This window comes from Amphiura filiformis, chromosome 13 (genome assembly GCF_039555335.1).
Source record: "Amphiura filiformis chromosome 13, Afil_fr2py, whole genome shotgun sequence".
Classification (NCBI taxonomy): Eukaryota; Metazoa; Echinodermata; class Ophiuroidea; order Amphilepidida; family Amphiuridae; genus Amphiura; species Amphiura filiformis.
Genome location: NC_092640.1, coordinates 41,658,117 through 41,673,854, shown reverse-complemented (window position 1 = coordinate 41,673,854; position 15,738 = coordinate 41,658,117). Strand labels below are relative to the sequence as shown.

Here is a 15,738-nt window from a genome sequence, read left to right as displayed (position 1 = left end):
TTGAGTATTTTTACTTTTATCTTGGAATCCCATCCTTTTGATTTTTCCCTTTTTGAACTTGCTTGATTTGGGATTCATGATTCCTCAGTTGGTTTACTGTCGAACAGAAATTGGGTTGAGTATTTTTACTTTTATCTTGGAATCCCATCCTTTTGATTTTTCCCTTTTTGAACTTGCTTGATTTGGGATTCATGATTCCTCAGTTGGTTTACTGTCGAACAGAAATTGGGTTGAGTATTTTACTTTTATCTTGGAATCCCATCCTTTCTGATTTCATTCCAGGGTTGTGTACAAACCCTTTGCTTGTAATGATATAATGGCTGAATCTTTGTTTATGAAAATAAAATTATTGTCTATCCTGATGGCCAATAAGTATTGCCAAAAATTGCTGTTGCCTTGTGTGTCATTGTCTCCGTCTGGGGTTAATCACACATTATGGCTTTAAGTGTGTCACACCAATGTTCCCAACATTGTATTGAAGCTACAATTTTTACATGTTTATATTTTTTAATTTGCAAATTTAGTTTACAAGATAAATTTGTAAATTTAAATTACAAATTAAATTCGCCAAATGGTCTAACCGTAACTCTAACAATAACTCACCCAATGGTCTAACAGTAACTCGCCCATTGGTCTAAAAGTAACTCGCCCAATGGTCTATCAGTAACTGGCCCAATGGTCTAACAGTAACTTGCCCAATGGTCTAACAGTAACTCACCCAATGGCCTTACAGTAACTCGCCCAATCGTTTAACAGTAACTCGCCAAATGGTCTAACAGTAACTCGCCCTTTTTCAGAAGGCCAGAAAAAATTATACTGAAAGAAAATTAAATTCTTGCTATTTTCCAAGAAAATTTTTGTCTTGAATTTCATTTACAAAAACTTCGTTTCTTCTTCGTTGCTACTTCTTCGTAGACCTAACCACTGTGAACCCAACCGTTCATCTATCGCCTGATAAAATATGTGATTTACCATTATTTCAAATGGTACTGCCATGTATATTTTTGATCTGGGATAGGTTGGACCAAAACCATCTAATTAATGTGCAGTGGTATAATAGAAATATAATCTAAGGCGCTGTAAAACATGAAAAGTATGATATATGCAATGTGAAAAAAAAACTTATTTCCTTCCTTCCTTCCTTCCTTTATTTCTTTCTTTCGTTCTTTCTTTATTAACTTCCTTTCTTTCTCTGCTTACATCAGCAAACACAAAACATTTTCGAATGGGTCACAAAGGTTATGTACTGTAGAACTTTTTCAAACAACATTTTAAAAACAAGTTCAAGAGTTGCCTTATAAACATTACAACTATTCTTATTTTAAATGTATAAAAAACCTTTTTCTTATAAATGTTTTGCAAAATTATTTTACAGTAACATTTTGTCAACATTAAAATGTGTTGAATTAATCATACAAAAAGTTTTGACCCGTTTTCGTGATCTAAATAATAACCCATGTTGAAAATGTTTCAAAGAAGTTTGAAAAAATAAATGCTTAAAATAATTATGTTTGTATGACATCACGTGCATCATTATTTAATTTCATTAGGCACAGGTCGCCCTTCAATAGCAGCTTTCATGCTTTCTAAACAAATTTGGAAATTAGAATAGAATGTCTTAATAGTTGCCCCTGCTGTGTGTGGGGTGACAATGACATTGGACATCTTCAGTAGCGGGTGATCGGGTGGTAATGGTTCGGGTGTAGTCACATCAAGGGCTGCGCCTTGGATGGTGTGGTTGTTGAGTGCTTCGATTAGGGCATCTTGGTGGATTACGGCACCTGGAGAAATAGGACAAAATGATCGCAGAAACGGTTACAAGTTGAATACAAGCATGAGAATTTTCAGTTTTAAAACTGAATTCAGTTTTTTAGTCAAAATTTTTCGCAACTTTATTAACTGCAGCCTGTTTTGGCGTGACTCTAATATTGAAATTCCATTAGTTGCAAGTTTTTGCTATAAAAGTAAGCATCCTCAGCTCATCAGGGCTTTATATTTGGGGTGCAAACTGCCAATAAATTGATCACTCCACCGCTTTGCCTAAAAGCGATTAGCTGAGCTCTGAGTTGAGTTACAAAACATTTCTTTACATAACATCACATTCGATTTGTTGATTTGAAAAATTTAAAAACCTATTTATCATACTTTTCAAAAATGATGCTTTAAAGAAACCTTTGATAACATACACAAACAAAATATTTTCATACATATACTAAGGACAATATGATAGTTCGCCTTTAATCAAATTCATTAACAACTTACCACGTGAAATGTTGATTATTGCAGCATTAGGCTTCATCAGTTTCAGTTCCCTCGCACCAATCATGCTTTTCGTTTCGTCACTCAAAGGCACAGTCAGCATCACGTGATCAGACATACGCAGTAATTCATCGAGAGTTTGACAATATTTAGCATTGACACGTTCTTCGTCCTCCTTACTCCTGGAATTCAATACAAGATGCGGTAATTGTTATCAATGATTATTGCACTTCACAATGCACAGTGAGATAGGGACTGGAAAGTCTGTATTGTTGTTATACTTTACAATGCACAATGGTGTCTCCGAGTTTATATTGTGAGGATATCCAAGGGATGGAAAGACTACCTTATTGTTACACTTTACAATGCAGTCTCCGAGTTTATGTTGTGAGGATATCCAAGGGCTGGAAAGACTACCTTATTGTTACATTTTACAATGCACAATGGTGTCTCCGAGTTTATGTTGTGAGGATATCCAAGGGCTGGAAAGACTACCTTATTGTTACACTTTACAATGCACAATGGTGTCTCCGGGTTTATTTTGTGAGGATATCCAAGGGCTGGAAAGACTACCTTATTGTTATTCTTTACAATGCACAATGGTGTCTACGAGTTTATTTTGTGAGGATATCCAAGGGATGGAAAGACTACCTTATTGTTACACTTTACAATGCACAATGGTGTCTACGAGGTTATGTTGTGAGGATATCCAAGGGCGGGAAAGACTACCTTATTGTTACACTTTACAATGCACAATGGTGTCTACGAGTTTATTTTGTGAGGATATCCAAGGGATGGAAAGACTACCTTATTGTTACACTTTACAATGCACAATGGTGTCCACGAGCTTATGTTGTGAGGATATCCAACGGCTGGAAAGTCAGTCTTCTTGTTACACTTTACAATGCACAATGGTGTCTCCGAGTTTAATGTTGTGAGGATATCCAAGGGCTGGAAAGACTACCTTATTGTTACACTTTACAATGCACAATGGTGTCTCCGAGTTTATTTTGTGAGGATATCCAAGGGATGGAAAGACTACCTTATTGTTACACTTTACAATGCACAATGGTGTCCACGAGTTAAATGTTGTGAGGATATCCAAGGGCTGGAAAGACTACCTTATTGTTACACTTTACAATGCACAATGGTGTCTCGAGTTTATTTTGTGAGGATATCCAAGGGATGGAAAGACTACCTTATTGTTACACTTTACAATGCACAATGGTGTCTACGAGTTAAATGTTGTGAGGATATCCAAGGGCTGGAAAGACTACCTTGTTGTTACACTTTACAATGCACAATGGTGTCTACGAGTTTATGATGTGAGGATATCAAGGGATGGAAAGACTACCTTATTGTTACACTTTACAATGCACAATGGTGTCTCCGAGTTTATGTTGTGAGGATATCCAAGGGCTGGAAAGACTACCTTATTGTTACTCTTTACAATGCACAATGGTGTCTCCGAGTTCATTTTGTGAGGATATCCAAGGGCTGGAAAGACTACCTTATTGTTACACTTTACAATGCACAATGGTGTCCACGAGTTTATGTTGTGAGGATATCCAAGGGCTGGAAAGACTACCTTGTTGTTACACTTTACAATGCACAATGGTGTCTACGAGTTTATGTTGTGAGGATATCCAAGGGATGGAAAGACTACCTTATTGTTACACTTTACAATGCACAATGGTGTCTCCGAGTTTATGTTGTGAGGATATCCAAGGGGTGGAAAGACTACCTTATTGTTACTCTTTACAATGCACAATGGTGTCTCGAGTTCATTTTGTGAGGATATCCAAGGGCTGGAAAGACTACCTTATTGTTACACTTTACAATGCACAATGGTGTCCACGAGTTTATGTTGTGAGGATATCCAAGGGCTGGAAAGACTACCTTGTTGTTACACTTTACAATGCACAATGGTGTCTACAGTTTATGCATGGGATGGAAAGACTACCTTATTGTTACACTTTACAATGCACAATGGTGTCTCCGAGTTTATGTTGTGAGGATATCCAAGGGGTGGAAAGACTACCTTATTGTTACACTTTACAATGCACAATGGTGTCCACGAGTTTATGTTGTGAGGATATCCAAGGGCTGGAAAGACTACCTTATTGTTACTCTTTACAATGCACAATGGTGTCTACGGGTTTATTTTGTGAGGATATCCAAGGGCTGGAAAGACTACCTTATTGTTACTCTTTACAATGCACAATGGTGTCCACGAGTTTATTTTGTGAGGATATCCAAGGGCTGGAAAGTCAGTCTTGTTGTTACACTTTACAATGCACAATGGTGTCCACGAGCTTATGTTGTGAGGATATCCAACGGCTGGAAAGTCAGTCTTCTTGTTACACTTTACAATGCACAATGGTGTCTCCGAGTTTATGTTGTGAGGATATCCAAGGGATGGAAAGACTACCTTATTGTTACACTTTACAATGCACAATGGTGTCTCCGAGTTTATGTTGTGAGGATATCCAAGGGGTGGAAAGACTACCTTATTGTTACACTTTACAATGCACAATGGTGTCCACGAGTTTATGTTGTGAGGATATCCAAGGGCTGGAAAGACTACCTTTTTGTTATTCTTTACAATGCACAATGGTGTCCACGAGTTTATGTTGTGAGGATATCCAAGGGCTGGAAAGACTACCTTGTTGTTACACTTTACAATGCACAATGGTGTCTACGAGTTTATGATGTGAGGATATCCAAGGGATGGAAAGACTACCTTATTGTTACACTTTACAATGCACAATGGTGTCTCCGAGTTTATGTTGTGAGGATATCCAAGGGCTGGAAAGACTACCTTATTGTTACTCTTTACAATGCACAATGGTGTCTCCGAGTTCATTTTGTGAGGATATCCAAGGGCTGGAAAGACTACCTTATTGTTACACTTTACAATGCACAATGGTGTCCACGAGTTTATGTTGTGAGGATATCCAAGGGCTGGGAAGACTACCTTGTTGTTACACTTTACAATGCACAATGGTGTCTACGAGTTTATGTTGTGAGGATATCCAAGGGATGGAAAGACTACCTTATTGTTACACTTTACAATGCACAATGGTGTCTCCGAGTTTATTTTGTGAGGATATCCAAGGGATGGAAAGACTACCTTATTGTTACACTTTACAATGCACAATGGTGTCCACGAGTTAAATGTTGTGAGGATATCCAAGGGCTGGAAAGACTACCTTGTTGTTACACTTTACAATGCACAATGGTGTCTACGAGTTTATGATGTGAGGATATCCAAGGGATGGAAAGACTACCTTATTGTTACACTTTACAATGCACAATGGTGTCTCCGAGTTTATGTTGTGAGGATATCCAAGGGCTGGAAAGACTACCTTATTGTTACTCTTTACAATGCACAATGGTGTCTCCGAGTTCATTTTGTGAGGATATCCAAGGGCTGGAAAGACTACCTTATTGTTACACTTTACAATGCACAATGGTGTCCACGAGTTTATGTTGTGAGGATATCCAAGGGCTGGAAAGACTACCTTGTTGTTACACTTTACAATGCACAATGGTGTCTACGAGTTTATGTTGTGAGGATATCCAAGGGATGGAAAGACTACCTTATTGTTACACTTTACAATGCACAATGGTGTCTCCGAGTTTATGTTGTGAGGATATCCAAGGGGTGGAAAGACTACCTTATTGTTACTCTTTACAATGCACAATGGTGTCTCCGAGTTCATTTTGTGAGGATATCCAAGGGCTGGAAAGACTACCTTATTGTTACACTTTACAATGCACAATGGTGTCCACGAGTTTATGTTGTGAGGATATCCAAGGGCTGGAAAGACTACCTTGTTGTTACACTTTACAATGCACAATGGTGTCTACGAGTTTATGTTGTGAGGATATCCAAGGGATGGAAAGACTACCTTATTGTTACACTTTACAATGCACAATGGTGTCTCCGAGTTTATGTTGTGAGGATATCCAAGGGGTGGAAAGACTACCTTATTGTTACACTTTACAATGCACAATGGTGTCCACGAGTTTATGTTGTGAGGATATCCAAGGGCTGGAAAGACTACCTTATTGTTACTCTTTACAATGCACAATGGTGTCTACGGGTTTATTTTGTGAGGATATCCAAGGGCTGGAAAGACTACCTTATTGTTACTCTTTACAATGCACAATGGTGTCCACGAGTTTATTTTGTGAGGATATCCAAGGGCTGGAAAGTCAGTCTTGTTGTTACACTTTACAATGCACAATGGTGTCCACGAGCTTATGTTGTGAGGATATCCAACGGCTGGAAAGTCAGTCTTCTTGTTACACTTTACAATGCACAATGGTGTCTCCGAGTTTATGTTGTGAGGATATCCAAGGGATGGAAAGACTACCTTATTGTTACACTTTACAATGCACAATGGTGTCTCCGAGTTTATGTTGTGAGGATATCCAAGGGGTGGAAAGACTACCTTATTGTTACACTTTACAATGCACAATGGTGTCCACGAGTTTATGTTGTGAGGATATCCAAGGGCTGGAAAGACTACCTTTTTGTTATTCTTTACAATGCACAATGGTGTCCACGAGTTTATGTTGTGAGGATATCCAAGGGCTGGAAAGACTACCTTGTTGTTACACTTTACAATGCACAATGGTGTCTACGAGTTTATGATGTGAGGATATCCAAGGGATGGAAAGACTACCTTATTGTTACACTTTACAATGCACAATGGTGTCTCCGAGTTTATGTTGTGAGGATATCCAAGGGCTGGAAAGACTACCTTATTGTTACTCTTTACAATGCACAATGGTGTCTCCGAGTTCATTTTGTGAGGATATCCAAGGGCTGGAAAGACTACCTTATTGTTACACTTTACAATGCACAATGGTGTCCACGAGTTTATGTTGTGAGGATATCCAAGGGCTGGGAAGACTACCTTGTTGTTACACTTTACAATGCACAATGGTGTCTACGAGTTTATGTTGTGAGGATATCCAAGGGATGGAAAGACTACCTTATTGTTACACTTTACAATGCACAATGGTGTCTCCGAGTTTATGTTGTGAGGATATCCAAGGGGTGGAAAGACTACCTTATTGTTACACTTTACAATGCACAATGGTGTCTACGGGTTTATTTTGTGAGGATATCCAAGGGCTGGAAAGACTACCTTATTGTTACTCTTTACAATGCACAATGGTGTCCACGAGTTTATTTTGTGAGGATATCCAAGGGCTGGAAAGACTACCTTGTTGTTACACTTTACAATGCACAATGGTGTCCACGAGGTTATGTTGTGAGGATATCCAAGGGATGGAAAGACTACCTTATTGTTACTCTTTACAATGCACAATGGTGTCTCCGAGTTTATTTTGTGAGGATATCCAAGGGATGGAAAGACTACCTTATTGTTACACTTTACAATGCACAATGGTGTCCACGAGCTTATGTTGTGAGGATATCCAACGGCTGGAAAGTCAGTCTTCTTGTTACACTTTACAATGCACAATGGTGTCTCCGAGTTTATGTTGTGAGGATATCCAAGGGATGGAAAGACTACCTTATTGTTACACTTTACAATGCACAATGGTGTCTCCGAGTTTATGTTGTGAGGATATCCAAGGGGTGGAAAGACTACCTTATTGTTACTCTTTACAATGCACAATGGTGTCTACGGGTTTATTTTGTGAGGATATCCAAGGGGTGGAAAGACTACCTTATTGTTACACTTTACAATACACAATGGTGTCCACGAGTTTATGTTGTGAGGATATCCAAGGGCTGGAAAGACTACCTTATTGTTACTCTTTACAATGCACAATGGTGTCTACGGGTTTATTTTGTGAGGATATCCAAGGGCTGGAAAGACTACCTTATTGTTACTCTTTACAATGCACAATGGTGTCCACGAGTTTATTTTGTGAGGATATCCAAGGGCTGGAAAGACTACCTTGTTGTTACACTTTACAATGCACAATGGTGTCCACGAGGTTATGTTGTGAGGATATCCAAGGGATGGAAAGACTACCTTATTGTTACTCTTTACAATGCACAATGGTGTCTCGAGTTTATTTTGTGAGGATATCAAGGGATGGAAAGACTACCTTATTGTTACACTTTACAATGCACAATGGTGTCCACGAGCTTATGTTGTGAGGATATCCAACGGCTGGAAAGTCCGTCTTCTTGTTACACTTTACAATGCACAATGGTGTCTCCGAGTTTATGTTGTGAGGATATCAAGGGATGGAAAGACTACCTTATTGTTACACTTTACAATGCACAATGGTGTCTCCGAGTTTATGTTGTGAGGATATCCAAGGGGTGGAAAGACTACCTTATTGTTACTCTTTACAATGCACAATGGTGTCTACGGGTTTATTTTGTGAGGATATCCAAGGGCTGGAAAGACTACCTTATTGTTACTCTTTACAATGCACAATGGTGTCTACGAGTTTATTTTGTGAGGATATCCAAGGGCTGGAAAGACTACCTTATTGTTACTCTTTACAATGCACAATGGTGTCTACGGGTTTATTTTGTGAGGATATCCAAGGGCTGGAAAGACTACCTTATTGTTACTCTTTACAATGCACAATGGTGTCTACGAGTTTATTTTGTGAGGATATCCAAGGGCTGGAAAGACTACCTTGTTGTTACACTTTACAATGCACAATGGTGTCCACGAGGTTATGTTGTGAGGATATCCAAGGGATGGAAAGACTACCTTATTGTTACTCTTTACAATGCACAATGGTGTCTCCGAGTTTATTTTGTGAGGATATCCAAGGGCTGGAAAGACTACCTTATTGTTACACTTTACAATGCACAATGGTGTCTATGAGTTTATGTTGTGAGGATATCCAAGGGCCGGAAAGACTACCTTATTGTTACACTTTACAATGCACAATGGTGTCTACGAGCTTATGTTGTGAGGATATCCAAGGACTGGAAATACTACCTTATTGTTACTCTTTACAATGCACAATGGTGTCTACGAGTTTATGTTGTGAGGATATCCAAGGGATGGAAAGACTACCTTATTGTTACACTTTACAATGCACAATGGTGTCTACTGTCTACGAGCTTATGTTATGAGGATATCCAAGGGCTGGAAAGACTACCTTTTTGTTATTCTTTACAATGCACAATGGTGTCCACGAGTTTATGTTGTGAGGATATCCAAGGGCTGGAAAGACTACCTTATTGTTACTCTTTACAATGCACAATGGTGTCCACGAGTTTATTTTGTGAGGATATCCAAGGGTTGGAAAGACTACCTTATTGTTACTCTTTACAATGCACAATGGTGTCTACGATGTTATGTTGTGAGGATATCCAACGGCTGGAAAGACTACATTAGTATTACTCTTTACAATGCACAATGGTGTCTCCGAGTTTATTTTGTGAGGATATCCAACGGCTGGAAAGACTACCTTATTGTTACTCTTTACAATGCACAATGGTGTCCACGAGTTTATGTTGTGAGGATATCCAAGGGATGGAAGGACTACCTTATTGTTACACTTTACAATGCACAATGGTGTCTACGAGGTTATGTTGTGAGGATATCCAAGGGCTGGAAAGACTACATTATTATTACTCTTTACAATGCACAATGGTGTCTACGGGTTTATTTTGTGAGGATATCCAAGGGCTGGAAAGACTACCTTATTGTTACTCTTTACAATGCACAATGGTGTCTCCGAGTTTATTTTGTGAGGATATCCAAGGGCTGGAAAGACTACCTTATTGTTACTCTTTACAATGCACAATGGTGTCTCCGAGTTTATGTTGTGAGGATATCCAAGGGCTGGAAAGACTACCTTATTGTGACACTTTACAATGCACAATGGTGTCTCCGAGTTTATGCTGTGAGGATATCCAAGGGATGGAAGGACTACCTTATTGTTACACTTTACAATGCACAATGGTGTCCACGAGTTTATGTTGTGAGGATATCCAAGGGCTGGAAAGACTACCTTGTTGTTACACTTTACAATGCACAATGGTGTCTACGAGTTTATGTGGTGAGGATATCCAAGGGATGGAAAGACTACCTTATTGTTACACTTTACAATGCACAATGGTGTCGCCGAGTTTATGTTGTGAGGATATCCAAGGACTGGAAATACTACCTTATTGTTACACTTTACAATGCACAATGGTGTCCACGAGTTTATGTTGTGAGGATATCCAAGGGCTGGAAAGACTACCTTATTGTTACTCTTTACAATGTACAATGGTGTCTCCGAGTTTATTTTGTGAGGATATCCCAAGGGCTGGAAAGACTACCTTATTGTTACTCTTTACAATGCACAATGGTGTCTACGGGTTCATTTTGTGAGGATATCCAAGGGCTGGAAAGACTACCTTATTGTTACTCTTTACAATGCACAATGGTGTCTCCGAGTTTATGTTGTGAGGATATCCAAGGGCTGGAAAGACTACCTTATTGTTACACTTTACAATGCACAATGGTGTCCACGAGTTTATGTTGTGAGGATATCCAAGGGCTGGAAAGACTACCTTATTGTTACTCTTTACAATGCACAATGGTGTCCACGAGTTTATGTTGTGAGGATATGCAAGGGATGGAAAGACTACCTTATTGTTACACTTTACAATGCACAATGGTGTCTCCGAGTTTATGTTGTGAGGATATCCAAGGGCTGGAAGGACTACCTTATTGTTACACTTTACAATGCACAATGGTGTCTACGAGTTAAATGTTGTGAGGATATCCAAGGGCTGGAAAGACTACCTTATTGTTACTCTTTACAATGCACAATGGTGTCTACGATGGTATGTTGTGAGGATATCCAACGGCTGGAAAGACTACATTAGTATTACTCTTTACAATGCACAATGGTGTCCACGAGTTTATTTTGTGAGGATATCCAACGGCTGGAAAGACTACCTTATTGTTACTCTTTACAATGCACAATGGTGTCTACGATGTTATGTTGTGAGGATATCCAACGGCTGGAAAGACTACATTAGTATTACTCTTTACAATGCACAATGGTGTCTCCGAGTTTATTTTGTGAGGATATCCAACGGCTGGAAAGACTACCTTATTGTTACTCTTTACAATGCACAATGGTGTCCACGAGTTTATGTTGTGAGGATATCCAAGGGATGGAAGGACTACCTTATTGTTACACTTTACAATGCACAATGGTGTCCACGAGTTGATGTTGTGAGGATATCCAAGGGCTGGAAAGACTACCTTATTGTTACACTTTACAATGCACAATGGTGTCTCCGAGTTTATGCTGTGAGGATATCCAAGGGATGGAAGGACTACCTTATTGTTACACTTTACAATGCACAATGGTGTCCACGAGTTTATGTTGTGAGGATATCCAAGGGCTGGAAAGACTACCTTATTGTTACACTTTACAATGCACAATGGTGTCTCCGAGTTTATGCTGTGAGGATATCCAAGGGATGGAAGGACTACCTTATTGTTACACTTTACAATGCACAATGGTGTCCACGAGTTTATGTTGTGAGGACATCCAAGGGCTGGAAAGACTACCTTGTTGTTACACTTTACAATGCACAATGGTGTCTACGAGTTTATGTGGTGAGGATATCCAAGGGATGGAAAGACTACCTTATTGTTACACTTTACAATGCACAATGGTGTCGCCGAGTTTATGTTGTGAGGATATCCAAGGGGTGGAAAGACTACCTTATTGTTACACTTTACAATGCACAATGGTGTCCACGAGTTTATGTTGTGAGGATATCCAAGGGCTGGAAAGACTACCTTATTGTTACACTTTACAATGCACAATGGTGTCTACGAGTTTATGTTGTGAGGATATGCAAGGGCTGGAAAGATTACCTTGTTGTTACACTTTACAATGCACAATGGTGTCTACGAGTTTATTTTGTGAGGATATCCAAGGGATGGAAAGACTACCTCATTGTTACACTTTACAATGCATAATGGTGTCTACTGTCTACGAGCTTATGTTGTGAGGATATCCAAGGACTGGAAATACTACCTTATTGTTACTCTTTACAATGCACAATGGTGTCTCCGAGTTTATCCAAGGGATGGAAAGTCTGTCTTCTTGTTACACTTTACAATGCACAATATGGTGTCTACGAGGTTATTTTGTGAGGATATCCAAGGGATGGAAATACTATCTTATTGTTACTCTTTACAATGCACAATGGTGTCTACGATATTATGTTGTGAGGATATCCAACGGCTGGAAAGACTACATTAGTATTACTCTTTACAATGCACAATGGTGTCTCCGAGTTTATTTTGTGAGGATATCCAAGGGCTGGAAAGACTACCTTATTGTTACTCTTTACAATGCACAATGGTGTCCACGAGTTTATGTTGTGAGGATATCCAACGGCTGGAAAGACTACCTTATTGTTACTCTTTACAATGCACAATGCGGCCCTGATTTGGTAAAATGATCTAACTTGAAATTAAATCGCTGTTTCGAGAAAAAGAGCTTTAAAGTTTGAACACTTAACGTTTTTCTTTTTGAATAAAATAAATTATTAAACAGATCTAATGTCTTAGAAAATATATAAATCAATGCACAATGATGAATACGAGTTTATTTTGTGCAGATTCCAGCGATGGAATAAATGAATTTATTATAGGACGATGCTCAAAACATCACAATGCACAATGATGGTTATTTTGTGAGAATATCAGTGTTTAGAACTTTTGAGTTTATTTTGTACAGAGACCCAAGAACAGGAAAACGACCTTGTTGCTACACTTCACAAGGCCAGCTGGGTATACTCCCTGGCACATGCCTGCGTAAAGTTCCCTCCATGTTCTACACACGAGTTTAAAAGTTAAATGAGTGAGATTGTATTTATATTGTTTAACAGGTTTAATAGTAAAACGTAATTGTCCTATGACCTTTTTGCTAATGAGAGTGATATTACCTTTGTGTTCGATTATGATAGACAATCTTCATCTTAAAGGCGGCTGCTCTCTCTGCAATCTGGTATCCTATTCTTCCCATACCCACAATGCCAAGCGTGGAGTCCATTAGAAGCGATCCTGAATTCACCATTAAGTAGGTACACCAATCAAAATCTTTGTTAAGGTATGCGCGCATACCTGAATAAAAGACAAAAATATAACGATAAGTGCTTTCAGAGTCGGATTACTGCCACAGACACGTGAGATCCTGACCCGGGATTCCTGAGAATGTGTAGGCAAAGGCGGGGGAAGCGCGGGATGTTCCCCTAAAAATCCTAAGGGGAGAAAAGGTAAAACAAGAAATTGTATCCCGGGACAAGAATTGAACCGAGTCTTATGAGGAGTGTCACCCTAGTGGGGAAATTATTTGCATTATATTCTTACTTTTTTTTCTTTCATTTGACACACTGGGCGGATCATAGCTTCTTTGAATTTTGAAAAGGACCCAAAATTGAAATATTGACCCTGATCTTCTGAGGAGTGTCACCTCGGTGAGGAAAATGATTTTAATACATTCTTTACTTCTTTCTCTTTCATTTGACACCACTCGGGGGTCATACCTTCTTTGCATTTCGAGATATGAAAAGGACCCAAAATATGAATATTGACCCAGGTCTTATGAAGAGTGTCTCCCCCGGTGGGGAAATGATTTTTATTACATTCTTTTCTTTTTTCTCTTTTATTTGACACCACTCGGGGGGGGGGGTTATACCTTCTTGGCATTTGGAGATATGAAAAGGACCCATATGATATTGACCTGGGTCTTATGATGAGTGGCACCCCCGGGTGTGGAAATATTTTTATTATATTCTTCATGTTTTCCTCTTTCATATGACACCACTCATGGGGTCATACCTTCATGGCATTTTAGATATATTATTGTCCATTTCAGACCAAAACGTTAGTCAGTTAGCATTGGTTAGTTAGTAACTTCGTAACATACACTGATATAGGCTGATACCATTTCATGGTTCAGCAAAAACACTAATTAACACTACATGTTTATTACAAGTCATACCCATATTTAAAAAAAAATCAACGCATAATAGGTTCCCAACTTCTTGTAATATAGTATTTATAAGCAAAATACTTTGGTATAATAAGCCAACACACCCGGGCAACACACCCCCACATCAAGCTTCCACACACACTATAAGCTACTATACCCCACACAGACCATTTACTAAAGCTTACCCGTGTGAATATTTCTGGCCAAAGTTAGCATTAACCCAAAACCAAGTTCAGCACAGGTGTTCACGATGTCATGAGCACCCGAGTTCGCTACCACGATTCCATGTCTATGTAACATTGGTAGATCCAAATGATCACGACCAAGACCACCGTAACTAAGTATCTTCAAATTTGGAAGCGAAGATATAAAATGTTCATTCTTTATTTTTGTATACAGGATTTTATTGTATGTTACCAGCTGTATCCCTTGAATGGCTTGATAGAGTTGCTTTTGCCGAGGACTTGTGTCTGCGATGAGATCTTCTATAAAGATTATCTGGAAGTGTTTTTGAAAATCATCGTAGACTTTCTGAGCTGTAAATAGTTCCTTCGATGAAAGAATATATGGCATTTCCATGGTAATATTCTTTACACGACTGAATTTCACTATACACTGTACTATCTTGCCACGGTGCTGAGGGGTTTGTCCCACGACAACGGTGAATGTATATCGTAATAAATGTACATGTTTACATAGCGTGTTTTTGACCCCGTTAAATATAAGGGCGCATTACACCAAATCAATATGCAACAAGAAATGTCTTTAAAAAACAACGCCATGGATGAATATCATGTTTCATAATTTTGCATTGACAAGTACTTGGAATGCTAGTAATTTTGTGTGTGTGGCACAATTAACTGTGTGGGAAATATTGGTATTCATTGGTAAATACTAATTTACAAAACTCAACATATTTGCCCAAATTTTACCTCTCAGGTGGATTAATAAAGTCTATGCCATTCTAAATATAATAATTTTATTATACTTTAGGCAATAATTTATATAGCAGTTATGAAGCCCAAATGTTTCCATAATACCAGGGTTAAGACCACCCTTAATTAAGGTGGCGTTATATATGCAGTAATTAAAGTATATCAGATGTTGATGCGACATTGCGTCTAATGCAATAGGATGATGTGGGATGAGGGCCATAATCGTACCCCTCTCTTAGGTGGCGTTATGCAATATGCAGTTACTAATATATATCTTAGATGCTGACGCATCTAATGCACTATCATGTGGGATGAGGGCCAAGATCGTACCATCCTCTTGTAATCCTCTTGGTGCGGGCTGGCATACCTTTTAGCCCTCCCCCCTCCCAATAATCCTAGGTGAAGTTAAAAAATTGTGATAAAATAGAGTGAAAATGGGTGTTTGTGACCAATGCAATATTTTGCAAAATTTTCTGGCTACACACTGACACAGGGGGGAAACCCCCTCGGGCTTCCCCAGGGTGGCCCATCCAATTCTTTCAATTTTCAGCCCCCCCTCTCTCTCTAA

At 38.9% G+C, this 15,738-nt stretch overlaps 1 protein-coding gene across 1 annotated transcript; it reads right to left on the bottom strand.

Annotated features, from left to right (window-relative positions):
• Positions 1 to 850: 850 nt before the first annotated feature.
• On the bottom strand, positions 851 to 14,891 carry LOC140168372 (probable 2-ketogluconate reductase). Its single transcript, XM_072191747.1, has 4 exons — positions 14,421 to 14,891; positions 13,187 to 13,364; positions 2,263 to 2,441; positions 851 to 1,781 (listed from the first exon to the last, which is right to left on the bottom strand). Exons 1-4 carry the CDS (start codon positions 14,812 to 14,814, stop codon positions 1,534 to 1,536), a joined length of 999 nt encoding a protein of 332 aa, XP_072047848.1. The 5' UTR covers positions 14,815 to 14,891; the 3' UTR covers positions 851 to 1,533.
• Between the last annotated feature and the right edge of the window lie 847 nt (positions 14,892 to 15,738).